Source organism: Chaetodon trifascialis, chromosome 17 (assembly GCF_039877785.1).
Source record: "Chaetodon trifascialis isolate fChaTrf1 chromosome 17, fChaTrf1.hap1, whole genome shotgun sequence".
Taxonomy (NCBI): domain Eukaryota; kingdom Metazoa; phylum Chordata; class Actinopteri; order Chaetodontiformes; family Chaetodontidae; genus Chaetodon; species Chaetodon trifascialis.
The window spans coordinates 4,923,294-4,950,702 of NC_092072.1; the positions used below are offsets into that span (position 1 = coordinate 4,923,294).

The following is a 27,409-nucleotide window of genomic DNA, read 5'->3' on the forward strand; positions in this document are numbered from 1 at the left end:
AATTTTGTAGCTAGAGAGAACCTCATACAGGCTGGAAAATGTTAAGAGCCCTTGTAACACTCATAATACTTCCAATTCAACAACAATAAAGCATATCAAACATCTGTGATTTTAAACAAGAGGTCTCTCACTTATAAACGCTTGAATGTTTTCAACCACTGTATAAGCACAGCAAAACACAGATGCTCATTCTGTAAATCTAGCTTGATAGTGCAGCACCCTCTAGTGGAAAGAAGCAATGTAAGCAACTTCACAGTAATGTGTTAAACATTTATTTGTAAACTTCAAATATTTCTTTACAAATATTTGTCTAGAATTGTTGCAACTTGGTGTAAAAAGAATGTTAAGAATTACATCAAGAAACCCTGATATACACAACTGAATGTCCCTGTAGGTTTACAACTGAGGTGACAAATGTATTCAAATCCAAAATGTCACTCCACATGTAGATATGTAAATGTACATTGTTCACAGTGTTCTTACTGACTCTTAGCTGATATTAAAACAGCAGCAGTGGGTTTTCCCTCCCTGGATTCAAACCCCTTAGTTTCTGCTCTCTATCAACAGTGAGGAGTGATTTTGTCTTTTTTATATCAACACTATACATATAAAATGACATTTACAGAAACAACATAATCCAAAAACAAGCATGCTGTAAGACAATAAGTGTGCCTCAGAAAATGAATATACAAGTTTTATGATTTCTGGTAGCAACTGAACATGAGAACTAGTCCAGTTTGTCCAGCAGCTGGCGAATTTCTTCTTGGCCACGGTAGATTCTCTTCACTCCTCTGGGAAGGTAACGACAGGAAGACAGATTGAGGTAGCTAAGAGCAGTCATTTGGCCGATGACTGACCTGAAAAATAAAGCACAGATAAAAAGTTATTACTTGTGAAATCAAACCTGCAATGCTCAGATTTACAAAAGTGAATACCAGATTCCTGATTAATTCTGTATGCCTGCAGATCGTCGCTTAAAAGGGCTGGTTCATAGTTTACTGGAATATCTGGAGTGGTGGAGTTAAGAGGGTAAATGATACATTGTGTACCTGAGGGCAGGTGGTGTGATCCTGGTACCACTAAGGTTGAGTGAACGCAGGGTGTCTGCCTCTGCTGCCTGAGCAAGGTGACTCATAGCAATCTCTAAGTCCTCTGCACCGAAGAGCTGGTTTGCAATGTCGAGCTGTTGGAGTGTTTGACTCCATTTCTGGGTCACCATGTGAAGCCCTGCCTTCGGTGATGACAACCCAACATGGCTGCTGAAATACTGTCCCCAGAACAGACACTCAAGCTCTGCCAAATCACACACGGAAGAAGGTAGCATAGATTAATACATTTTTAATAAGTAATTTTACCAACCAACCAACCAACCAACCAACACAAAAGTCTTTATCTACTGCCTAATCCCATTCCCTTGTTTAACTCAGAGAATGAATCACATTACATTTAATAATAAATCTACATTATGGAGCATGCTACTCCTTCCAAAACACATGAGCCGATAACTCATTTTCATTCCTATTTGGATTCAATAAACACATCCATTTTTTAATGTTTTTTTCTCTGAAGATATGTTCCCTTACACTGTTACTGATGGAAACTTGGTTCTATTATAAATAACTATGTCTGATGTCCATTAAGAACCCAAAATTTACCACAGTTAACCAAAATATAAATTTCATGACTTCGTCCTACCAAGACAGGGGAGTGTTGCGAGACCAGATGGTGTGATTCGTGAACAGCCTCGCAGGTCCAGCACCCGTAGCTTGGTGGAGCCAAAGAGAATGTCCCACAAATCTTTGTCGGTCATGTAGGAACATGACGTGGTTGCGATACATAGCTCCTCCAGTAACGGGAAGCCAAATGTTGAATCGGTACCATTACGCATTGTCTTATGCAGAGGTCTGACATTCAGCATCCGGAAGGTCTGATGAGAAGTACAGTAGATGTAGAGGATTTATGGGTATATTTTTGTGGAATACTGTATAATAATTACAGTTTCCCCTTGTTGGACTAATAAAGGAATACTGAATTGTGGGTATTGGGGTACAAAGTGGTATTACACGACAGGACGGGCCAGGGCTAGCTGGTTAGCATGCTAACTTCAGTAGATATTGCTGCAAAACAAAACAGAGCCATCTTAGACATAAAGTCAAAACTGTCTTTCTTCACACTCTGTTGTAGATTGTAGTTAATTTTGGAATGTTTAAAACTGAAATTCTTACATATTGCACCTTTAAGTTTGGCATTTTTGCTTGAAAAATTAGTGAAACAATTATCACAACAGTTGCCAATAAATTTTCTGTTGACCAAATAATTGATTGTTTCAGCTCTTATAATTATACTTAATATGTAAATTTCAGCAGCAAGATTTCTGACTATTTATTTATGACCAGTTTCTTCAGTTAGCAATTTTATGCTTCCCAAGCAAATCTGTATTTTTTACCTTGAGTTTAGGGCATGCCATTTGTAGTGCCTTGATGCAAACAGGAAGTTCACAATCTTTACTGTCGAGCTTAGTGTTGACCTCCAATAACTCCAAATCGGGACAGAATCCCCTCTGAAAAAACAAATACAATGTGCTGTGTGTCCCAAATTCATCTTTACACGCCATGGGTGATATCAGGTCAATACGTCATGCTGCAGTGATGAAAAAGGCTAATCTTGAGCACTATTATGGCTTGAAACATGTTAAACTGGATGAGCTGTAAGGACGATTGCACTTGGATGAAGTTAATGTTCTTCGGTGGAGTTTGGATGCCAACAAGCAGCCTTCGCAGACCACATTCTGACAGTGTTAAGCAGGCAAGTGTTGCGGTGAGTGAGCTAATAGCTAAGAAGCTGAAACCTCATTCAGAAGCAGAATTTGTGAAGGAGTGCCCTGTGGCTGCAGCGGAGATGCTGGCACCCGACAAAGCAAAACTGCTCCATAGTGGCAGTTAATGTGGCCTAATTAATGGAGATGAAGGAAAACCTCCATTAATGGAAACTCAGTGACAGCAAGTGTGGTTTGTCCTTCATGGTGGACATTAGGAAGTATGTCTCAGAGCTGAAACTCAAGCTCCAGTCAGCTTCTCAGCTCTCTGCTTTCAAATGTGAAATCATTTCAAGTGAAATTAAAGCTGTGGCAAGTGCAGCTGAGAAAAGGTTAACATTTTTCCTCCTCTGCAAGAACAAAAACCTGCTATGACGTCTGAATATGCTGGTGAGTGTAGAAACCCCTTCGAGCATTGGACAAATGGATTCAGGGTAGGAAAAGTAAACAAAAGGAAATAACATATTTGCTAACCTGTTTAATGTGGAGCCAGCTGATTAGCCTGGCAACCTGTAACGCAAGTCAACTGAGCTGCTAAGCAACAGCACACTACTGTGAGCAGCTCTTTTCCAGTTCCTCATTGCTAGTATGAGGCATACACTAAAAAAATATCGAGAAAAAAAGGTGGCTGGGCTTACAGTGATGGACGTCAGAAGTCTGTCATTCTTTATTCCATGTGTGAACAAAATTTGCTTGATCTGGCTCCCATGATTTTCAAGGTACTCGAGAAGTCCCTCAACCTGAAACTAGAGCAAAAACAAAGTTCTACAAATCTACAGGTGTGTATGTAAGCAGGAGGGAAATGAGCACATGCTGGGAATTGCTGGTGGTTGTGGCAGGTGTATTAAATAACTAGGCAATAACTATCCACAGTCTGACTAAGTCATGTAACTTTTGCTTGTCAAAGGGTTGGATTAGACTAGGCACCCATGCAAAAGAGAGATAACTGCTCTCATTGGAAACACCCTTTATAAATAAAGGTTGACTGAATTAATGAATATTCTCAGCCTGACACTGACACATTTTCTACAACAAATAGTACTGAACCGGTTCTTGATGTACCTCTGAATACTGAAGATTTATGCTCTGCAGACACCGGCTGTGCAGACCAAGGCTGTGGAAGGCCGCCACTGTCAGGCCTGTGCAGTAGGAGAGCGTGAGGGAGCGAAGGTGAGGGCAGAACTGCGCCACAACCTAAATGCAATCACCACATAACAAAAAACACACTAGAATCAACATTTTTGGATGCAAAAGAACTGTAACAATGACTAGCTAAACTCTTCTGTTCAGAAGCTGCAGTTGAAAAGGGCCAAAGGGCAGATCTCTAGTCTTGATGACTTACCTCAACTGCATAGCTAACATTCTTTGTCCAGTGACAGAGGGAGAAGTCTCGTAACTGAGAGAATCTAAAAGACAAGAAATACAGTTTGTGACTTTAGTTTCAAGATGACACCGGTATTAAAAATATAAGATATCAAAGAACAAACTCAATCACAGCTCACATTTTAAACCTAGTTATGAAACTAATAAAACAGACCTGTTCTGTGCCAGCCAGTTAAAAGTGTCCTTGATCTTCTTCTCTGTTTTAGGTAGCTGGTTTTTCCCCGGTGCAATCCAGCAGTAACCTATGGTCACCTTACGCCACAGGACCGGGCTGGAGGCAGCTGCGTTCCACAGACGACAAACTCTGCCCACCCTACAGCAGAAACACAGGACGAAAAAAAGGATTTAGTTCAGTGTGAAATGTATGGTCCCCAAATAACGCAGCACTACTGCTGGATGATACAGCCAAAATAAATATCATATTTACAAAGTGATTGCTGACATTAATAACTATAGCAATGTTTGTATCTCTATATAATACAATTAGAGCTCAAATTTAAGCTTATCATCAAAAACAATGACATCAAATGTGAATATTTATTGGTTTTATTGCTCTTCTACGGTCATAAATTGAATATATTTGGGATTTGGACTGCTGATCAGACAAAAAGGCTGGTTCGGGACAGTTTTAAAACATCACTTTGAACTCTGTCAAACTGTGATCATTGTGTTCTGACATTTTATGGAATGAGTGATTAATGCAGAAAATAATCAGCAGTTTGAACAATCATGAAAACAGACATTATTTGCGGTCATTATCATGTTGTAGTGAATGCATACAGAATTAAATTGTGACAGTAATGACATGTGTTAAACTGTTCTGCATTAAAACAGACAAAACTCGTCCTGTCTCTACATTTATCTTTGCTCATACTTAATTACAATTTTGGAATCAGGAATTTGGACATCATCACTTCTAAAACTATAAAATGAAAAACGATAAATATGATATATTTGCATATCTAAAGGATCTCTCAGACTTATATGCTGTATCTCAGTCGGGTCATAGTATAAACCTTAGATTTTTGTGGATTCACTTATCCCAGTTACATCAAATCCAATATGTGTTTATTACCTGCATAGAAATGGCACAGCACCATCTTGGACGACCACCATCTGAAAAATATTGATTAGCACCTCCTCAGGAAGACTCTGACCCCATCTGTGGTCTGTTGCTGTCTGTGGCACGAACAAATCAGTGTCCTCTTTTTCCTTGGCAACTGGATTATTTTCCAGTTTAGGCTTGGCACGGGCCGTCTTCTTCTTCATCTGAGCAGCTTTCACTTTCCCTTTAGTTAGCTTCTTCTTCTTCTTGGTTCCCTTCTTTGGGGGAGTCCAGGCTGAACCATCATACTGAGAAGTAGTACTCGATATGACAAGAAGCATATCCTCCCCTTGATGGACAGTGTAGCCAAGCTGGGCAGGCCGGGACACTCTGGCCTTTTTCTGCTTCTTGGCTTTTGCATTTGTAGGCTTACCAGCAGCCCTCTTTAGAGGAGAAACCTTCTTTGGCTTTGGTCCATCTTCTGCTAGAGCTGGTGAGTTTGATGTGCTTGGTGCTGTGTCTTCACTTCTTTCACTCCGGGTTAAAGCCTCTGCGTCAGAGGAATCCATCGTGTGCTGCTAACTGGTCTTTCTCGCGATCTTCATTCCAAGAAAAACAGACATTAGCTGGTAAGTGACATGCCAGCACCTGAAAACAGAGTCAGAATAAGATCAGTCTGTGTCTGTGTGGGTGATTTAACCTCTCCTGTATGGATAAACATGTCATGCACACAGTTAATGGAGAGAAACGCAGCACAGTAGATTGGGGATAAATATGACAGGATAACTCATGACATCGCAATCATATCTACATTTACAGTACATCAATAAAAGGTTTGACATTATTCAAAACTCTTGAATCTCATTTGAAGTTAGAGATACAGAGGATAGTACAATATCAAGAGCATCTCTACAATCTTATGCAACCAAATCTGGAGATGGAAATGTTCATTTAGTTGGGTACGAAGGGCCGTTAGTTGTCTATCAGCGTGTAAGTTTTACAAATATGCGTCTCGGGCAACTTAACTTCAGATTAATTGACATTAATTTCATTGTTTTCCATCTCGAAGCTGCGTGCGCATCCTCGATTGTTTGTAAACTGAAAATCACATCCATCCATCCATCAGTTGTTGCCGACTATTTAGTAAGTTACAGAATAATTTAACTACATACAGATAACTTTCAAACAACGTTGTCTGTGGCGTTAAGAAAAACAACCATTCACTCAGCACAGCATCACTGGCAGCGTTATTTATTTATTTTTCAGCTAACATTAAATGAAGCAAAGGCTGTCCGGTTAAACGTTAACTGAGCTAGCTAACGTTGCTGTGCTAAGTTGTTAACAAGCCGCCATTCAACATAACACAGCATAACATTGGCATAGCCGCTGTTGCTACATTGACAACAAATAGTATTAATAGTGATACTTTCTAAAATAAACAATGACTATTTCGTACACTGTGTTACTACTTTAAATTACCTACCGCTAGCCCGATTCATGAAAACAGCTAGCAATCCCCAGCATAGTAGACCCATAATGCATTTCACATCCCTTCTGTGATTGGTGAAAATCTCGTCTGCAGCCCGCCTTCTATGAAGCTATCCAATCAGTGAGCAGCCTAATGTTTTCGCTCCTCCTCCTCGTTTTGTGGGGTTGAGATGTAGTGAAGAGGAGGCTGAAGTCCGTGTAGCTACGGGGTAAGCGTTTATGCGTTTAAATGTTAATTTGCAACTGCTTTGACTTCTGAAATTCTGTGTAAGTGCTATAGAATGCAGCACAACTATTATGCACTGGCATTATTCACAAATTACTACGATATAGTATGTTGTAAAGTTGGTGCTAACGCTAGCAAGGTGCTCACAATGCTAACTTTAGCGTGCAGAGGTTGCGCTCGGGCAGCATTAACCCTTATTTCCAGATGTAGCGTGAAGGTTTTTATTCTGTTCCGCTCATAATAAGGGCCACTAAACCACATTGATCACATTGGCGTGTCGTGTATGTCGGACTTTAATGGGAAAGAAAGGCAATCGAGTGTTGTTCTTGCATGTGTACAACGAGTGCAGAGTATCCAGGGGTGGTGGGCGGTAGGAGGGAATCCCTGCACAGCCTGGACCCCCAGCTCCACAGAGCATCACAACATAACGTAACTTACACTCATTTTCCAGTTGATTAGGACTAATGCAATGTAAAAGAACGATTCTTGCTCTGTATTGCGTTATGGTGAGAGGCGTGTTTAGTGCCACATCAATCCAAAGAGGCTCATAGTACAATATAATATAATTTAACAGCTTCTTGACGTGGTTATGCTTTCCGAAGCTGAGGTGTGAAACATGTCTCTCTTTTAAAACAGGACACAATGGAGGAAGGCCAAGGTTTCTCCCTCTGTGGTAAAGCAGCTGTAACTGAAGCTAATCTGAGTAAGTCAAAAACATTTCAAACAAACTTTATTGTCAGTCAGTAAACAACAGGTGTACACTGAACGAAATTTCTATTGCAGCAGGCTCACCACAGGGTAGAAAATAGTTAAAAAGTACATATATATGTGTGTGTGCACAGTATATGTAAATGTATAAATGAAGAGTATGTGGTGAAAATATTTACAATTATCGTAAAGAATGTTTAAATAAACGGCAGAATAATTTTGTATATACAGTGTATAAATAAACAGTATGTAAAATAAACTGTGTGTACAGTAAACAGTAGAATATAGGTTAAGTTTAAGATTTTCAAGTGAAATGTTTACATAATGTGACTGTTATTAAGCTAACTATATGAGCTAATTCTCTATATGATAACTTTATTGCTTGACAATTTTCTAGCAGTTTATTAATTTGTTGTATTTTTATAGCATAATACAGATTTCTAGAAAAATTACATCTCTCATGGTTACCTTGTCATTTACCAGAAAACATAAATGAATACATTTCATCCAGTACAGTTTGCAACCCCACCTTTTTGTCAACCACTTCATTTCTGCTCAATTGCCGACTCTTCTGTTTTTCAGGAGATGAGTACTATTGGAAGCTTGTTGCCGACTTCATTGGTGCTCAATCGGGAGAAGGATTAGAGCTCGAAATGGTGCCGTGCAAGAACAGGCTGCTGATTCAAGTCGGACTTCTGAGAGAGGACAATAACTTTCCGTGGATTGCCATCGTAGATTGGCTCAAGAAAATATTCCGCAGTCATCAGTCAGCTGACTTTCGTCGTCTGATTGAAAGAGGCATAGCAACAACGCTGAGCCTGGGAAGTGATGCGAGGCTGACTTTCCTGGAATCAGACGTCAACTTTAACTTCGTTGGTCCGATATGTGACAGCATCGGAGTGGAACGACAACATCTTTTGGAAATGAGGGATTTTGCAGAGCGAGCACAGTCGATTGAAGTCACGAATGGGTTGATTCTCGAGTTGAGCAACTTTGTCACCAGGGAGAAAATTGCGCCAATCGTTTTAGTTACTTGGCTTAGAAACTTCAATCCAGAGTTTTGTAAGAATGGAGATATTCAAAAGGCATATAAAGTCCTAAGAGCCAAAATAAAAAAGTTAAAAATGCATTACCACAATTATGAAACGAGAAGCCACCGGAGGAATGCAGCCATGGAAAATCTGCTTCAAAGTCCATTTGAACTGGTGAAGAAACGAATGCCTCGATTCATAGTGAAGAAACGAATGAGAAGAGATGATACCATAAATTACGAAAAAGTTACAATTAAGCAGGAGTATGAGAGCTGTGAAATCATGCAAGGTGAAGGGTCTGAGATGAACAGAGGGGTTGTTGGTGAGCATGACGATGACGATTTGGATGTGTCCAACAGTGAAGACGAAAGCTCAGATAAAAAAGAAGAGGCGCCGACCCTGCTCGACATGGCGATGCTGTCAGTCCAAAAGCTGTCGAGTATGTATGGCGGGAACACCGCAGCATGCAAGCAAGTTTCCTTAGGTCTGCTCAGAAACCAGTATGCTCTGACATGCAAGGAGCATCCAGCCATGGCAGAGTTTGAGAAAAAACTCAACTCACTCTCTGAGGACGTCTCACTTGTCTCTCCTGTGGTGTTTTTAAGCTACAACGCCAATTTCCTTGTTGACGTGCACGATGCCATTGAGCGGCAGATTATGCTCTTTGAAAAAGAGATCACTCTGTCGACGGGGGAGAAACTAGGCCGGGACAAGCTGCCGCTGTTCAGGAACTTTGTGAATTTGTCTGAAAGCGCCACTTCGCGCTACATTCACATGGCCTGCGATATCTTAAGTCCTCACAGCTCTGGTTCGCAGAACTACAGAAAACATTGGGTGGCTTTCTGTGAGGAAAAGAGAAATCCTTCTAGACTTACTGTCAATCAGTCAAATCGATTCAGCAGCTACTTTGAAGCTGCAGCGGGCCTCATTCACCACCACAAAGAGATCGCTCTCTTCTTCTCTGATTTGCTGTCACTGAACAACAACGAATGCCCAAACGTTGTTCTGGAGAGTGTTGCCGCCGATGCCGACGACGCCATCATACAGAGCCTTGTGTGTGTTCTGGCCATCGTTTACTGCAAGATCCTCGGCCCTTACTGGCAGCTTCTGAAAAGTGGAGGAGAGTACTTGCTCTTCAGTCAGTACCTACTCTCTCTCTACCAAAAGTTCCTTGATTGGTCCAAAGACGCTTCAACGCTGCTGGAACCTGAAGAGGCTACGAATGCTTTTCTGCAGTTCCCATTGCAGGAGAAAACCTTTGTTGGAGTGTTTCATTACTGTGGTCTGTGGCACACCAATAGGGACCTAATCAGAGCTTGTTTAAAGAGGATGGTAAAGGCAATTGCTGCTGTCACTGAGGAGCACCTGAAGGATTTCCTGCCAGGAGGAACCTTTTCTCAAGTCCCTCCACCAGATTTGTGCTTACGACTGGTGAGCTGCACATTCTCCGTCTTGATGGCGGAATATCCCTTCGGGCATGTGTACCCTTACAAGAAGAAGTCCTCCAAACGCCCCGCACACAAGAACACGGCATCGGATAGCTCTGAAGAAGAAAATGACCAATTTGGTTCATCTGATGACAGCTCCGATGAATCCTCCAGTTGGCAAGCTAAAAAGAATACCTACACTGGCCAAGAAGATGACTACAGTCCGCAGTTAAAGAAAGGCTATAAAACTAAAAGAGAAAATGCTGGAAGGCTGCATCAAGAAGAGCTTGAGGAGAACATGGATAGGGACTACATAGTAGCAACAGTAAGCAGAAATGGAGGGCCATGCAAGACACAGCAGGATGTCGACAAAATGCTTGTGCGTTTTGATGGAAAATCCAGAGCAGAGAAACGAGAAGCGCTGCGATGTGAGATATTGTACCAGAAAATGATCCTGAACAACACAGACCCAAACTTGGATTTTGTTTTCCACAACAGCACACAAATGTTGTTGAAGCTGAAGCTCGCGCTTCCTCGTGTCAAACCTGGGTACTCTCTTGTTTGGGCGCCCAGAAAGACAAAACCGAGACCTGTGGTCAAAGACAAAACAGATGCCCCAGCCAATCAGTGAAAGCAGCCACACATGAGAGCTTCTGTTGCATCTAAAAAGTGAGATATTGAGGGATAAGAGGGTGAAAATGCCCTGGAACGACAGGGAAGGAAACTGGGTTATCACGTGACTTCCTCATGTGATTCTGTGTTTACAAACGAAGCAGAAATATTCACAATGACCTCAATTTTTCCACACGAAGACTGTATCATTTGTGATTCTGTATATGGCAGATGGAGCTGCCATGGTTGTTACAGACTGTATTTTCAGTGCCAGTAGTTGAAGTGACAGTGCTTGATTTTGCGGCTTAAACTTTTGATTTGACACAGTTCTCTAATTTTCATGGTGCTGTATTGCAACGATGCTTTTCTAGAAAGATGACTTTTGTGTTGCTGAGAGAGAGAAACTTATTTTTTATACAAGATTGTACCCACTGTGATTATACAGAGGTCAGACAATAAAAGCTTCCTGCTTAAAATATAAGAATTACTGACAAAATAAACCTCTTTGTTTATATTTTCTTGATATTTACTTTGTCAACCTGTATTATAAACTAGAAAGGGTTTGGGAAATGTGTAGTCATTCAGACAAGAGTTAAGTGTTGCGAAATCAACCCAGCTTTAGTTCAAGTTCATGGCTGTTTTCCACCGTCAGTAAGGATTTTGGTTTTGTCAGCCACATAACAACCCTTGTTTTTCTCAGATTTGAAGGGCATTTGTGATTGTATCACAAAGTCAATGAGTTCATTCTTATAAGACGTAGACTGGGAGGTGTCAAGAAAATAGGGGGGTCAGTAATGAGAGAGGAGTTCATTGAGGTCACTCTGTCAAATGTGAAGTGTTTTTTTCTCACGTACAGGCAAAGAAGACGATTGAGACCCCAAGCCTTGTTATGAACACCCACCAATTGGTTTGATATGTTGGTATTGGCTTTTGCAGCTGTGTTTAAGAAATATACCTTAATGTCACATACATCATATTTACCGCTACTCAGATACGCACATACATTATATCCAAAAAGAATAATCGAATAAAAGCTGCTAAGTCTCAACTTTTTAGGGAAAGCTTTGTTTTTGAATGAGCTGTGACGAATGAGCCTCTTGCGTCAGTTGTCACCGGGATAGAAAACAAACATACCCATCTTATCCAACCAGCGGGGCAGAATGGTGCCTTCAAGAAAACTCATTTCTAAATGCCGCTCATAAACAACGCCGTTGCTATGGACCCATGGCAACAACTGGTAAGGCCGTTGTCTCACATGTAATTGGATTGTTTCAGCAAGTAATTAGTGTTATCTTTACATATTACCTTTCCGTTGCGTTTAGTGACTGGTTTTGCGCCCAACTATCATGCGACCAACAAGGTGGAAAACGCTCTACGTTTAAATTAATGATAGTCAACTAAATTAGCTGTCTTTTCATTTGGTACACAGTTTGTACGATTCTGGAATAAAACGGACGTGGAAGCTGCACTCGCATATACGAACTGTTAATTAACTGTTAACTGAAAGCTTCGGGGCATTCAATCGATCGCAACTGGACTTTGTCAGTTTGTCTTGGAAGACGTTTCGCCTCTCATCCGAGCAGGCTTCATCAGTTCATGCGCACCAGAGTAGATAGGACAGCTCTAGTCTAGTGAAATGGTGTTAGGGTCAAGTATTTATCCTCTGAGTAAGGCCAACCCCCAAAACCAAGGATGGTATCACTCTATTGTGAGGCAAACGATCCCCCATTAAGGCGGGGTAGGGTGCGACCCTTGGGTGTCAACGACAGTCGTCTGCCTCGTTAGTGTCCCATTCTTGTCATTGGGAGGCTCCTTGAGCCATGTGTGAATGGCTTTGTTGTTTATTTTCAGAGGCTAAGTTTTTGAATCTCTTTGGAAGAGATGAAAGAACAGCATTGTATGTGGGAGATAGGTGGTGTCTCAGACCTCCCCCTCTGTTCAGAGATGGTTTTTCAACCTTGACATGGATGGCTTCTCTCACTCCTCTTTCAACCCATCTGTCTTCTCTGTCCAGAATATGCACATTTTTATCCTCAAAGGACTGTGCTTCCTCCTTGAGATGCAGGTAAACAGCTGAGTCTAGACCTGAAGAGTTAGCTCTTCTGTGTTGTGTCATGCGTCTGCTCAGTGGCTGTTTTGTTTCCCCAATATTAACTGAAACATAAACATACGAGGGGTAAGTGAAGGCAACCGGAGGGGCGGGAACTTTGCGTAAGAGTCCACCATCCTTCAGGTTAAGGCAGCGTGTTGTTTGTGTTTACCGCAAACAAAGTCAAACGGTCGTCCGGCATTTCCTCGCTTCTCTTAGCCGGACTAAGCGGAACCATGTGCGGTAGCTGGTGGAGCAGTGCAGCGGTGACCCATGGGCTAATAGCTCTGTTCGCCATGGGCTCCTGGATATCCGTCAACAGTCTGTGGGTCGAGCTCCCGGTGGTTGTGAATGTGCTGCCCGAAGGTCAGTAGTCCAACTTATAGAGATAACGTGTTCGCTTTACCCGGCCTTTGGACTATTAGATCAAAGCCTTTATTAAAACATCGCCCGGCATGTATTACCAACCATTTGGATCCACTTGCTGCTTTATTCAAGCTTCGTAGGCTTCAGTTAGCCCAAACTGGGTGATGCTAGCTTGTGACAAATGATCCCAGCTAGCTTCGCACTTACACAGCAGTGAGCTGTTGAGATGGTTTCTCGACTCATAACGACCAAACATTTAATGGAAATAAATACAATACAACGTAGTTACATGTGTAACAGTGCCAATGATTAAACTACTAATTAACATAATTCCCCTCTTTCCAGTTGTAAACTAACGTTAAATATGTAGATTTAAGTACTACCCAAGTACCGGACGTAAGTAATTTGAACGTACTTGTACTTCAAGGGTTTCAATTTGATCAGATTTTTCGTCTATTTCGCTACTTTTCATTGGGGAACACTGCACTTATTACTTCATCCATTTACCCGTTTTACATACAAATTAGACTTAGACTCAGACTTTTACTTTATTGATCCCAATTTGGGAAATTTTGGTGTTGAAGCAGCAGCAGCAGCAGCAGCAGCAGGTTAAACATACATGTAAACATACAATATATAAAATAAAGAAGAATAAGAATGAGAATAAAACTAAGAGAAAATAGTGTTCTCAAAAAATACATCTAAGCATATAAACATGTAATAACAGCATATTAACAGTATATAAATCATGTGATCACTTCTGTAATATGATGTATTGTGAAAGTACCTGCAGAATATTTAGTTGATAGTAAATTCACTCCACCAGCTACAAAAGGATGCAGTTTACATAGTAATCCATCCTGAATAATAATTTACTAATATATTTTGTTATGTGGAGAGGTGCCAATCTGTTGCTTAAAGGTTACTTTTATTTTTCATACTTTAAATTCATTTAGCTGTTAATACTTTAATGTAAAATTTTGCTGTAGTATTCCTACGTGTACTTTAGTAAAAGATCTGAACACCAGCTTCTTTCATACTGACAGTTGTATTGATATGTCTGGCAAACAGATTCCTTCATTTTTCTTTATTGTTGCTATAATAAAATATGTATCGGACTTTGGTTAAATTGAAATTAAGGTGCAGCTTTAAATGAGCCGTTTCCTGGTCTAAAAGGCTCAATATCTGAATATCTTTGACAGCTGTAGTTTTAGTTAAATGAACTTCCTCCAGTCTAAAGAAGCGTTTAGTTTCGAGGGTTGTAAAAGGCTTTCATTCTCAAAAGTCTTCAGTGTTTTCTCTTGCCTGCTGTAGGTAAACAGACTGTTTAGTTTACAGTTAATTAACTAACAGGGATTGTTTGGACAGTGGCTTGAGCTGCAGGAGGCTGTTCAGTCCTGTTTTGTGGAGTTTCAGTCAGAACCATCAGACTTTTAGAAAACAACAGATGTTAGGATGCTCATCAGTTCATACTGAGCAAAAGCTTCAGTGAATCGGAGTTAATAAATAATGTTTAACTGGGTAATTCATTCACCAATTTTATGGTCATTAATTTAAGTTATGATATCATGAGTCTATTGTTGTATTCCACCATATTGTTGCACTTTGACCGGTATGATGGTGAAACAGCTACTACATTTTTTTCTATGTGGTACTAAGAAGCTCTTAAAAGTCTTACATTTAATTTGGTGAAGCCTGCAGAAACCATGTAAGACATTTATCGTGTTAACAACTGATAAAAATCCACACATGAAACGAGACAAGATCAATAGAATACTGCAAATGCCTGAAAATAAAATAAGACATTTTTATCAACAAGAGGGGTTCAAGTTTGGAAGTATTTGTAAAGCATATATAGTGAATATTGTGTTTTTATCTATACCTCATTACCCTAACTGGTAAATGGTGTTTCTTGTTTTAGAGTGGAACCTGCCCGCCTACCTCTCAGTGCTGATAGCCTTTGGGAACCTTGGTCCGATAGTAGTGACCATTATACACCACTGTGCTCCAGGTCGCTTGAAAGAGCGCCTCACCATCCACTGCATCCAGGTGCTGGCAGTGGTGGCCTCCGGTCTGCTGGCCATCTTCTGGTCACATACGGTCGTCATCGCGGGAGAGGAAAGGTCACTGCTGTTCCTGCTCTTCACCTTCGTGTTGGCTTTGCTTTGCTGCACATCCAACGTCACCTTCCTGCCTTTCATGTATCGTTACCCCCCTCAGTACATTCGTACGTTCTTCATTGGTCAAGGCTTCAGCGCCTTGTTCCCTTGTGTTGTGGCTTTAGGGCAAGGCGTTGGCAAGCTTGAGTGTAAAATGAATGTGAATGGCACAGTGGAGCCAGAGTATTTGAAAGAGAACTTTCCTGCACAGAACTTCTTCTGGTTCCTCTGTGTTATGCTGTCAATATCGTCTCTGAGCTTCTGGGTTTTAACACAAAGAACGACAGAGTCGCCGGAAGATGCATCGCCACAGGAGGCTGACAAAGAAGCGGTGGCAAAATACGGAGAGGAAACACACCCGCTACACAACGGAGGGACGCCGGTGTCTGAGGAGCAGCCGCAGGTGGAGGAACAGCCGCCGGCTCAGACATTTTGGACACAGCGGAACATCTACCTGCTGTCGCTGCTCGCTGTCTGCAACGCCCTCACCAACGGGGTCCTGCCGTCTGTGCAGAGTTTCTCCTGTTTGCCCTACGGCACCATGGCCTATCACCTCTCTGTGGTTCTCGGCAACATAGCAAACCCCCTGGGCTGCTTTCTAGCTATGTTTGTCGTCCTAAGGTGAGAAACTAGAAGTGTGATTGAACACGTGTATTGCTTTTTGTGCTCTTTTTTTATGCTGAAGAACTTTGACGGTTTGGTCTTTTTACAGTTGTGTGGCTGCAGTGTTTTGATTGGACCTATTTTTGTCTTCCAGGTCCTCCACTGGTCTGGGCTTCTTGTCTTTAGGAGGGGGAGTTTTTGCTGCATATCTCATGGCGTTAGCAGCACTCAGTCCCTGTCCTCCACTCCCAGGAAACACTGGTGCGGCCTTAGTGGTGAGTGAGGACACATGTTTCTAGAGCTGGGTACCATTTAAAATGTATTGTCCTCATAAAAAATCCTGAAAAAAAGAAAAAAGAAGATTGAAAAACAGATGTTTATCGGATCCAGCAGGAATTAAAATGAGGTATAGGCTCAGATGTGTTTTGGAAGGAGTAGCCTGCTCCATAATTTAGGTTAATTATTAAACTTAATGTGATTTATTCTCTGATTTAGACGAGGGGTAGGATTAGACATCCTAAAAGCATTTATTTGGCAGAAAACCCAAAGTATATAGGTACAACAGTCAGCGTACCACAGGGCCTGTCTATGGAGTACATTTACATACAACAGACACACATACTGATGCAGCACACGCATGCAAGAAGACACAAAACGCAGTGTGAAAAAAACAGCTTCCACCGTCCAACTCTGGTTGTTAAATTGGCTTCGTATGAGGCCCTTCGCTCTGTAGAAAATACACTTTGAGCCACATCAAGCCAAGCAGGAAGTCAGACACACGAATGGCACAGAGAGTCCAATTAGTTTTCAAAATAAAACACCCTGTGCGGATTCCTGATTGTATATCAACAATAAACATGTATATCAACAATAAACACAATTAAAACAGACACCACAGACACCATTTAGCTCAAGCCTCGTCTGGTTTTGCCTCCATGTCTGTCACTGATTGCAGCTACGTGCTTGTGCCCCCTACAGGTCATCTCGTGGATTGCTTTCACTGCCATCTTGTCCTATGTGAAAGTGGTGATTGGGACTTTGCTTCACGAGGCCGGTCACGCTGCCCTGCTGTGGTGTGGCATCGCTATCCAGGCAGGCTCCCTTATCGGAGCCCTCACCATGTTCCCTCTGGTCAGCGTCTATCACGTGTTTGCCCGGGGTCAAGAATGCGTGGATAACTGCAGTTAGCAGGAGTGAGATATGTAAAGTTTTTTCTGAAGTCTGTTTCTATAGACACAGTTATCATTCATTCGCCGCAGGAAATGACTGTTTGAACCGTGTTTTGGAGTTGCTGCTCCTGACTGGAGCATCAGATCTGTCTTGGCCTCATCTTTCATCCCACCAATGAGGCCTTCCCTCCTGATTCAGAGGCCTCTGAGCCTGTGAAAGTAAAAACATTTCCAGATAATGGAAGCATTGTGTTGCTGCACGTTGACCAAGGTCTTGTAAAATGTGATGATGCAGTAAAACCACAAGTGCTTTGTGTGGTATTTCATAATAGGTCTCAGTAGTTGAAGTTGTTTACGGTTGCACAAACAGCAGCTGATGAATTTTTTTCCCTCACTTCAACAAAACACGTGAAAACTAGTTTACTCAGGGACACAAGCTTTAAATTATTCATCCACATCTGTTGCTCCTGAATCAGACATTGATTAGAAATATGTTTTCATCAGCAGATTCTATTTGCATTTTAAGTGTAGCATCAGAAAAAGTTGATGGAATTCAAACAGAATTTGAAAAAATGTTTTTTCCTTTTTTTAAAAAAGTACTGAAGGTCAGATTTAGGGAACATTTAACTCACAGGAAAGATCAGCTGTTTCCGCTGAGTCAGCGGACTAAAACATGTCCTCATCACTCCACACAGATCTCATGTGACCTCGAAACAAACAGAAATGTCATATTTCCGCCATGTTTTCTACTTTGTGTTTTCACCATTTAAGTTTTTACTGACGCTGCCTTTAATTACGTCTTTTTGTCGCGCCTTCATCTGCAATGGTATGGTTTTCCGACTGGAGAACTGGCGCCACCTACTGCTTATCTCAATGAACCAACTCGGTTAAAATTAGCGATGCAATTGGATGGAAGTCTGTTTGATGCAGTCCCATCTCAAGGTGAGTTTTTTTATTTTCAGTTACTACTTTTAAATCGTTTTGCTACCTCTTCCCTTTGATTCACGCCACTAAATCGTGATTATATTTACAGTTTCGTCAGTCGGATATGAATTTCGGTTGTGCTATAAGTCAGTGTTAAGAGAATTGTCTAATTTATAACGCAGTAACTTTACACAGCTCGTAGATGCCATGATATTCCTTGATTCAATGCCAAAATTATTTCTCTGTGCCTGAAAATGGGAGACCTCGCAGATTTCAGTTTCCTTTAGATTTGACTGTGTTTCTCTTCATGTTTTATACAAACATTTGGTGCAGTTTACTGTCATTTGGGGTTTTTACTTATTCCAAATACACAGTAACGTCATGATACCTTGAGGGAACAATCTCTGGGCTTGATGAGTACTAATGGGTGAGTAGTTTTGGTAAACAAGGGATTGTGTCATCTCAGTCTTTGCAGGAATAACGATGAATATCTGTGATGTGCACTATAACCTTGTCAGGTAACATTATTAACCATGCTGCTACAGTACAATTAAACTCTAAAGAAGTTTACAGAGCAGAAGTGTCGGTTAACGTTGCCTTTACTTCATGGTGGTAATCCTGCTTTTTAAATTAATCTGTTAAACTCTGTACTGGTTTTAAATGGACTAATTAACATTGGAACGGTTTTTCCTTTTTTTCGTAACTAAACATTTTTGTTGACTTTTTTTTTGTTTTTAAACTGACTGTCGTGCATTCATGAAATCAAACGGTTGATAAATGCAATTCTGAAATGACTTCAATAAAGATTTGTTGAAAAAGTCCTGAAGTTTTTTCTTTGTTATAAAATATTAATGTTGGAGATATTTTGGCTTTCCTCTGCATGATTTATAAATCCTATGGGATAAACACTGATATTAGCTCTTGTGTTAAGGTACAGTGGCAAATTAACTGAGCTACAACAACAGATAACACATCAGATAAAAGAATTATTGCTACAGAACAGTATTTTATGTTTACTTCTAGTTGGTACTGACACTTCATGGGTTCATGTGGTATTAGGGATACTCAGTATAAGAACACTGTTGCTTCAGTCATCACTGATCATCAGATATTTAGTTACCTGATCTGCTGAACAATCTTTGACCAGCGTCCGTTAATGAGCGTGGAAAATCAAGAAGTATTGAAATATACAGAAAGTCTTTGAATTAGAATACAAGACTGATATTAAAGGAATAGTTCAACATTTTGGGGAAACACTTAATTTTCTTGCCAAGTTAGATGAGAAGTTTGATACCACACATGTCTGTACGCTAAATATGAAGCTAGAGCTAGCAACAATTAGCTTAGCTTAGCATAAGGACCAGGAGCGAGGGGTAACAGCTAAGCTGGCTCTGTCTGAAGGTAACTAAATCCAACTGCCAGCACCTCTTCAACTCACCAATCGACACATTGTATCTCATTTGTTGCATTTATATGAAATCCATATGTGCAGCTTCCCATTGTTTCCAGCCTTTATGCCAAGCTAAATGGCTTACTTTTGATCCCATGATCCCCTTATGCAGAATTCATGAATTCTGTCTGAATGTGTCTCACTCATTCAGAAAAGGCCTCAGGCAAAGCGATGGCGGTGATGGGGCTGCAGATCACGACATGTGATGCTTATTGATCATCCTGACAGTGAAGGTATTTAAGGTTGAGCCAGTGATCAGTTAACTAAACGTGTCATGGTTGGCTACATGATCTCACACCCACTCACCCCAAGGAGGGTTTAATCCCTTGACGTGTGCACACACACACAGTTCGCCACACAGGACTTTGGCTTTCTTGTTCTCTCCAGAAATCTCCAAACTCTCCAGCAAACAGCATGTGAGTATCTGCAGGGATGCCGACAGTCATCCATTTCATTTTAATACGCTTGAAATTTGTGTACAATGGCGAAAAAAGTTAGTTTTCATGTATTATGTCCAGAGCTGCTGAAGAAAATGTCTTGTTATTTAGAATGTCTAATTAATCCTCTAATGTTCATTAATTCTCACTCTCAGCCAGTGATTTAACTGTAACTCAGCTTTTTAAGGAGAAAAAAGTGCTTCCATATTTAACAGATAATCAGATATAGATAAACAGATTTTTTTTTTTTTTTTTTTAGTTAAAATTGTGTTGAGGTCTCTCTGCATGAATTATTTTCTAAAGATTAAAGACTGCATGCTGTTTCTTTTGCCAATAAACAATGTGCCGGTCAGATGTTTTATGTAATGGTTAACAGTGCAGTAGGTGGTCGTGTTTCCTTTGCTGTATGCTTGGTGTTTTAAGCGGGTTTAACTCCCACCCTCCCTGCGATCAAATGAAAATAACTGCCCTGGATGAAGTCTGGCACTTGCAGCTGCATGCAACACTCTTACCATTTCACATGTCTCGGCTCACATGACGGAAAATCTGGAAGAAATTTCGGAGCTAACAAGACTTCAGGAAAACAGCAAACATTAACCACATGTATGAATAAGTCATACATGTCACTGCACCTTTAGCGAGTGTTGGCACAGGGGTTCTTCCTCATGGTCACACATTAATCTGAGATGGTGAGTTCACCTGTTTTGTAAGTCCTTTTTTCAACTAGTTACTCGTAGTGACTCAGTCACTCATAGTAATTATTTCTCATTCTTTGCTGCTGCAATGATGCAGTTAACTAGAGGATTCTTGTCATCTTATCTCCTCAGTAATAAAGGAAACAGCCAAACAAACACATTTTACTATGCCCACTACATGCCTAACCCTGACTCTTAACTATAACCCAATATTAACCCTAACCTTCACCTAAAACCATGTCTTACCTCTTAAGTTTTATGGTTAGCTTTGTGTGGACCAGGTTTTAGGCCCCTCAGCTTTTGCATTAATCAGGAATGATATTTTTCCTAACCCTAGACTAATTTGGTATAATTTGAGATTTGAAGATATTGGCAACAAAATTGAGCCTACATGCTTTTACTTTGTGGTGTTTTAATGCAGAAATCTTACCCTGAAAGAACTGTGTCGCCTGACATACTCATCTGATTCATACTACTCTGATACTAATTCAAAGGCAGTTTGGTTTTTCCTTGAAATTCATTCGTTATTCATTTATTTTTAGAAATCTTTTACACTTGCCTGTTGACAAATTTCACCTCCTACATGTTCAGTTGAGCTGCTGTAACTAAAATCTCATCTGAATTAACCAAACTGAACACAGGCTTTATTGTCTTACATTTGTGATGAAATATAGGTTTTTTTTTCCAGAAACGTTACATGACGTACATTACTCCAGTAAACAATGAACAATGCAGCCAGTTTTCTTCCCTCTAGGGATTTTCACAGTTAATTGTATGTTGTTGTTTTTTCTTAGCAATTTGAGGTCCATAGTCTACCAGATTGAGCTCCATTGAGCAATGGCCAGTAGCTCCTAAATGCATAAAATTTTACTGAAACAGTATTCATGGAATAATAAATAATAATATTTATCTTATTTTGGGGGAACTGTCCCTTTAAACAGCATGCATCTATTGTCTGCAGCCACTATGCCTGAAATGACACCTTAATTTCATTGTTTAGCTTTTAAAAAAGTCTGTTAGATTGTTGACAAGACTAAGAGTCCACAACCATCCAAAGTCATAGCAGTCAGTCATTTTAAGCTAAATGCTAACACCGGCATGCTAACATATCTAAAAATGACAACAGCGGGTTTCAAAATCAGGAGTGACTCAAAGGTCAGAGTTCAGCTGATGAGCAGGTTTGGAATCATACTTGCCCGCTGATGTTTGGTGTCATGACGTTCACAGACCCCTTTTCGTCCATTTCTAGAGAAAAACACCTCCAGCATGTCCCTTCTCACCCACTTGTTGGCATGTCTGCTCGGGACGGGCTCCTGGGTCTCCATCAACGGCCTGTGGGTGGAGCTGCCCCTGATTGTCCCCCGGATCCCAGAGGGCTGGTACCTGCCCTCTTACCTCTCCGTGCTCATCCAGATGGCCAACGTTGGGCCTCTCTTCGTCACCCTGATGCATCGCTTCCGGCCTGGCGCCCTCAATGAGACGGCTGTCATATATGTGATCATCAGCCTGGGTACCATGGCGAGCTTCCTGCTGGGTTTCTTCTGGAAGGAGACCGTTGTTGTAGCCGGTGTTCCTCGCAGTGTAGCCCTCCTCGTCTTAACTTTCTTCCTCTCTGTTGTCGACTGCACCTCCTCCGTCACCTTCCTGCCTTTCATGATGCGTCTCAAGCCTCAGTACCTGACTACCTACTACATTGGGGAGGGTGTGAGCGGCCTGCTGCCTGCTCTAGTGGCTCTGATCCAGGGTGTTGGGATGGTCCGCTGCATAAACAACACCCACTCTCTGAATCACACACTGAACTCCACCAACAGCTCTGTGACCTTTGACCTCCAGGCCCAGTATCAGCCAGCCAACTTCTCAGCTGAGGTGTTTTTCTTCTTCCTCAGTGCCATGATGGTGGTGTGTCTGGTGGCGTTCCTGCTGCTGAACTACCACCCATCTGTGGCCAAGGAACGCACCGATGGTCGATACACCAACGGGGTGAAGGAGAAATCTCAGACAAAAAGGAAGTGTGTCGAGGAGAGGCCAATGATGGATCCCTTCAGACGCACGAGCCAGAAGCGCAGAAGCAGCTTTGGCACTGGCTCTTACAGCTGGATGCAGGTGTTCTATATCTTTGTGATCCTGGCCTGGGTGAACGCTCTGAGCAACGTGGTGCTTCCCTCGGTGCAGTCCTACTCATGCATGCCGTACGGGAACAACGCCTATCACCTGTCAGCCGCCCTGGCTGCCGTGTCAAACCCTCTGGCCTGCTTCATCGCCATGTTCTTCCCTATAAGGTCAGTGTGCGGAGTGTTACGATATGTTCTGACAGCGGTTCAAGACGAGACGCAGTACAGGGCTCACAGTTAGATATACATTCACAGCAAAGTTAGTTTTATTTCTGCAGACCAAACTCTGCACTCTGACCAGCTGCTGCGTCATCCTTAATATCAACGTCCATGTGTAAAGAAAAGAGGGTCTGTTTGTCCACACTGACGAAGGCCTGGAATGTTTTCTGTGTAAGACAGATGACTGAGTGAACTTATTTAACTGTGTCGAGTGCAACCCCCCATCTTTATGAATAGGCCAAACTCATGCATTTGTATTGCAGCTGTAATTTTTTTTATCTATATAAACCTGAATGACAAGAATGTGCTCATCAGAGTGAAGTGAAAACTGGTTGGAGCATCATTCTCCGAACACACAAGCAGGCCTGCAGCAACTGTCTACTATCAATTAACCTGCTTTATTTCTAGATTTATTCACATCACTCATTTGTGCAACCAACAGTCTAAAACCTGAAGTCATTCAGTTTACATTTAAGGCTATGAGGCAAACAAAAGCAGCAAATCCTAACAATGGAAAAGCTGGAACTAGCTAAGCTCCTGCTGCTTAAGAAATAACTCAATAGGATCAATAGCTCGACACCCCAGCTGTCCACAAGTGTTGATTTAACTGAAGTAAGACGAAGGTATCTTAAAGATGGTCTTTTTCAGGTATCAGTTGGCTGATGGATGACTTTTAATTTTGCTCTCTGGTTTGATCTTTGAATGCAAACATGAATGAATCCTGTCAAACCCTGAAACAGCCACTGTTTTAAAAGCATGCTGTCATTTCACAGATCTCTGCTGCTGATGGGAGCTCTGACACTGACAGGCAGTGGGATTGGAGCTTATATAATGGGCATAGCAGCAATGAGTCCATGTCCGCTGCTGGTGAATGAAACCTCAGGTGGAGTCATCATTGTGAGTCGGGCTCCATTCACTCAAATTATCCTCCGATAGTGTAAACATGAATGAACATACTGAAACAGTACACAGGCGTCCAACATAGAAATAAATAGCAAGTTTCAAGCTCACCTCCCTCTGCTCCGCAGGTGTTGGCCTGGATCCTCTTCATTCTCTCTCTGTCCTATGTGAAGGTGATCATCGGGGTGATCCTGCGTGACGAGGGCCACAGCGCACTCGTGTGGTGTGGAGCCGTAGTGCAGCTGGGCTCCCTGCTGGGAGCTGTGACCATGTTTCCACTGGTCAGTGTGTACAGCTACTTTTCATCAGGGGACCCCTGCAACACAAAATGTCCCTGAATGAAGAGCTCACCCCGACGAGACTGGGTGCAGATACAGCAAAGGCCTGATAGGTTTCAGGAGCAGGAAGATATTAATTCTTATTTTCTATCTTGATTTATTTATATAATTTCCACTTGTTACATGAAAAGCAAACCACAAAGATATTAAATACAACAGACAAGCTAGTTATAATGTAACCCTCCTGGCCATGCTGCTTCACACAGGATAAAAACTGTGAATGCTGTCGACAGATGACTCAGTCTTGGGTCCTTTAAATCCACCCTGACAGCAGCATGTGCATGCTATATATTAATATATATGCATATATTATCAGGCATAAAACAACTCATCGCCTTTATGTTACACCGTTTTTTAGCTTCAGCAGGGAACAAAAGTTAGCTGAACTGGCAAATAGACAAGGCAAGCACTAACAACATCACCAGCTTATGAAAATAAAAATGCAAGAGGAAAATGTATAAAAGTGAACAAAAATATTAGATTCAGCTTTTGTTGTTATTGCATGTTCAAGTAGTGTGACAATGAAAAGTGATTGAACATCTAAAGAGAAGTGCAAACTGCAGGAAAGTGCAGAGGGATGTACATATGTATAGAGAAATATAAATAACAAATATAATATGAACAGTATTAACAGTGTGAGCAGCAGTGAACAGACGTACTCTACATACAGCACATGCAGCAATTACATTAGGCACTTGCGGGTATGAGTGCATACAGTGCAGGTTTAATAATGAGCAAAAATAGATATAGTATACGGAAAAAACTGCTGGATATGAATATGGTGTATATACATAGGTCAGTGTAGACAGCAGTATAATATGCATTAGTATGTGAGAGCATAAACAGAGCAGTGAGTGCAGCCAGCAAGAGACAGTCGCAGTGCAAATGTCGTGTATAAGTTGTGTTGAAATAAATGATTTGTAAAATAACAATCCTGCAATCACATGGTTGTTTCTTTATGTACATGTCCTTTCATCATGTTGTTTGCTGTATGATGTGACATTACGTGATAAAGGTATAATCCCAGCGTGACTAAAGGAACATAATGCTCCTGTTGTCTTCATATGCAGACCTGACTGGACACAAACTGGACAAGCAGGCAACATACATTTGACTGATTTTTCTGAATGTAACATCATCCATAAATAATTTGATAAAAATTAAAGCTATTAAAAAATAAATTAAATTCAAAGTGACATTTTGGGGGGACTACACAGCAGATACACATGTCCATATATTGAAATAGATGCTTTTTAAAGCCTCTACAAACGTTTAGTCGACCCATGCAGGTGTTTTCTTCTTCTTCTTCTTCGACAATTGCCTCACTCTACAATTAGCTTTGTTAAATCAGGACAACATTTTTGGTTTGCTCCTTGATAGTTGGTGACACCACTAAGCTGAACAGAGGGACAAAAGTATGTGGACGCTCAAATATTACACCCACATGTAACTGTTGAGCATGTCACTCTAAAACCTTGGGCATTATTCTGCTGCCATAACAGCCTCCGCTCCTCTTGGCTGCAGGGATTCATTAAATTCAGCCACAAGAGCACTAATGATACGATGTTGGGTGACAGCATGTCTGGGCCTGGCTTTGTCACAGGACATCATATTTAAACACAGGAGGGCCGTCATCAAGCTGTTGCCACGTATTTAGAAGCAAACTATTGTCTAAAGATGTAATTGGGTGCTGTGACAACAAGATTTTCCTTAATTGTACAGAAAGAACCCAAACATCAAAGGCCTCCTCATGATTAATGGTATACACAAAAGTATGAAGACAGGGGCGTCCACATAGTTATGGCCACATGGTGAATATTAAACCTGAGGACAGAGTCTGGTGTCATGTTTGCAGCTCAGCCTGAAACCATCAAACCATCGAATCACACAAAGAAAACATTATTTCAGTATTTCCATCACCACAGGCAGACATGACAATACACACACGAAAATAAAAATAAAAAAATTTACATAGTATTTTCATGTTATCATATGATCGTATCATGCATTGGCCTATTTTCCATACTAATTTCCATTCTGGCATTGACAGAAGAGACAGAAACCAGTCTGATGAATAATTCGGTCATGAAGGTACCACGACTCCTCATTTTAAGATTTCCCGCAAACAATGAGATAATTTCTCCATCAGAGAATTTTTATGGCTAAATCTCCACCTCGCATTTCTCCAGATAACTAAAGTTTAGATTACTAGATTTCTACCATCTAACATGATTGTTGTTTCTTAGCAATGATTTTATGTAAGTTTGCATGCAGGTAAATTAGATTAACTCCGCTGAGAAAATCAAATCTTTCTCTCTCACTTTATGCAGGTAAACAACTTCCCATGGGTGGAGAGGTATAACAGTGGATGCACAACACTTGCAACAGACATCAGCAGTATACACAGAGGCGGAACTAGACAGTCAAACTTATTTTCATTCACAAACTTCAACATTTGCAGTGACAAAACCGGAATGTAGAAAATGAAAACCGTGGCTGAGGTGGCACAGACGGTTTTAAAGGCTCTCCTCTTGACAGGATGCATCTCGTCTCTCCCTGGGCTGGACCTCCTCAGCGCCAAAGCAACGGTGATGCTGGACCGCACCATCATTGCAGTCATGGCCACCAACATGCAGCATGGGATGATTTTTGCCACTGCCTTTTTGAGAGGGGAGAGAGCCGTTGTAACCAAATTCATCAAAGCAAGGGGCACAGAGAGCAGCCACACTGAGGCAACACAAACCTCCCTGAACCTGTATTTCTTCAGCAGAGGATATGATGTGGGGTGAATCACGGCAACGTATCTCTCCATGCAGATAAAAGACAAGCTCATCGGCCCTCCAGTTTGTGCGTACACGAGCAAAAACGTGAGTATAGCCGTCTGAACCTTTTGCTGCAAAAATAGCACGCTCAAATGCACGAGGGAAATCAAGTACTGCAAGTTGTGGAAGAGAGCCAAGTTAAAATTCAGGATATCTGTCGCCTTCTTGGATGCGAAGGTGATCGACAAAAATCTGATGATCACAGGTTGTCCCAGGACCAGAGGAATGACATCCATCAGCGAGAGAACCGTGAAGTAGAGCTGTCCAAACCCACAGCGCTTTGGTTCGCTGGAGTTGAGAGAGACGTTGCTGAATGAATTCTCCATCTTATTCCAGACTGAGCTGGAAGAGACAAACCATCAGAGGGAAGCTGCTGATGGAGATTGAAGAAT

The 27,409-nt window shown here is 41.4% G+C and overlaps 4 protein-coding genes across 4 annotated transcripts; 3 read left to right on the forward strand and 1 right to left on the reverse strand.

Annotated features, from left to right (window-relative positions):
* Positions 1 to 252: 252 nt before the first annotated feature.
* On the reverse strand, positions 253 to 6,783 carry fbxl6 (F-box and leucine-rich repeat protein 6). The gene is made up of 10 exons (XM_070984229.1): positions 6,727 to 6,783; positions 5,274 to 5,891; positions 4,353 to 4,511; positions 4,158 to 4,221; positions 3,878 to 4,009; positions 3,454 to 3,561; positions 2,447 to 2,560; positions 1,696 to 1,927; positions 1,050 to 1,293; positions 253 to 857 (listed from the first exon to the last, which is right to left on the reverse strand). The coding sequence occupies exons 2-10, from the start codon at positions 5,810 to 5,812 to the stop codon at positions 728 to 730; spliced, it is 1,722 nt and encodes a 573-aa protein (XP_070840330.1). The 5' UTR covers positions 5,813 to 5,891; positions 6,727 to 6,783; the 3' UTR covers positions 253 to 727.
* Positions 6,784 to 6,872: 89 nt separating this feature from the next.
* On the forward strand, positions 6,873 to 11,747 carry LOC139345391 (uncharacterized). The gene is made up of 3 exons (XM_070983935.1): positions 6,873 to 6,940; positions 7,594 to 7,660; positions 8,248 to 11,747. Exons 2-3 carry the CDS (start codon positions 7,600 to 7,602, stop codon positions 10,752 to 10,754), a joined length of 2,568 nt encoding a protein of 855 aa, XP_070840036.1. The 5' UTR covers positions 6,873 to 6,940; positions 7,594 to 7,599; the 3' UTR covers positions 10,755 to 11,747.
* A 1,176-nt stretch (positions 11,748 to 12,923) lies between these two features.
* slc52a2 (solute carrier family 52 member 2) lies at positions 12,924 to 17,617 on the forward strand. Its single transcript, XM_070985259.1, has 4 exons — positions 12,924 to 13,190; positions 15,112 to 15,970; positions 16,107 to 16,227; positions 16,931 to 17,617. Exons 1-4 carry the CDS (start codon positions 13,061 to 13,063, stop codon positions 17,138 to 17,140), a joined length of 1,320 nt encoding a protein of 439 aa, XP_070841360.1. The 5' UTR covers positions 12,924 to 13,060; the 3' UTR covers positions 17,141 to 17,617.
* A 2,223-nt stretch (positions 17,618 to 19,840) lies between these two features.
* On the forward strand, positions 19,841 to 25,234 carry slc52a3-2a (solute carrier family 52 member 3-2a). The gene is made up of 4 exons (XM_070985258.1): positions 19,841 to 19,911; positions 21,877 to 22,906; positions 23,731 to 23,854; positions 23,986 to 25,234. The coding sequence occupies exons 2-4, from the start codon at positions 21,894 to 21,896 to the stop codon at positions 24,193 to 24,195; spliced, it is 1,347 nt and encodes a 448-aa protein (XP_070841359.1). The 5' UTR covers positions 19,841 to 19,911; positions 21,877 to 21,893; the 3' UTR covers positions 24,196 to 25,234.
* The last annotated feature ends 2,175 nt before the right edge of the window (positions 25,235 to 27,409 follow it).

Excerpts from the sequence above, each read along its gene's own strand:
- fbxl6 (XM_070984229.1), bottom strand. The coding sequence starts at position 5,812 with ATGGATTCCTCTGACGCAGAGGCTTTAACCCGGAGTGAAAGAAGTGAA. Across the intron at positions 4,222-4,352 it reads AACTGGCTGGCACAGAACAG|ATTCTCTCAGTTACGAGACT; the intron begins GTCTGTTTTATT and ends CTTGTCTTTTAG. Across the intron at positions 2,561-3,453 it reads GACTTCTGACGTCCATCACT|AGGGGATTCTGTCCCGATTT; the intron begins GTAAGCCCAGCC and ends TTGTTTTTTCAG.
- LOC139345391 (XM_070983935.1), top strand. The coding sequence starts at position 7,600 with ATGGAGGAAGGCCAAGGTTTCTCCCTCTGTGGTAAAGCAGCTGTAACT. Across the intron at positions 7,661-8,247 it reads TGTAACTGAAGCTAATCTGA|GAGATGAGTACTATTGGAAG; the intron begins GTAAGTCAAAAA and ends TCTGTTTTTCAG.
- slc52a2 (XM_070985259.1), top strand. The coding sequence starts at position 13,061 with ATGTGCGGTAGCTGGTGGAGCAGTGCAGCGGTGACCCATGGGCTAATA. Across the intron at positions 15,971-16,106 it reads GCTATGTTTGTCGTCCTAAG|GTCCTCCACTGGTCTGGGCT; the intron begins GTGAGAAACTAG and ends TTTGTCTTCCAG. Across the intron at positions 16,228-16,930 it reads ACACTGGTGCGGCCTTAGTG|GTCATCTCGTGGATTGCTTT; the intron begins GTGAGTGAGGAC and ends TGCCCCCTACAG.
- slc52a3-2a (XM_070985258.1), top strand. The coding sequence starts at position 21,894 with ATGTCCCTTCTCACCCACTTGTTGGCATGTCTGCTCGGGACGGGCTCC. Across the intron at positions 22,907-23,730 it reads GCCATGTTCTTCCCTATAAG|ATCTCTGCTGCTGATGGGAG; the intron begins GTCAGTGTGCGG and ends GTCATTTCACAG. Across the intron at positions 23,855-23,985 it reads CCTCAGGTGGAGTCATCATT|GTGTTGGCCTGGATCCTCTT; the intron begins GTGAGTCGGGCT and ends TCTGCTCCGCAG.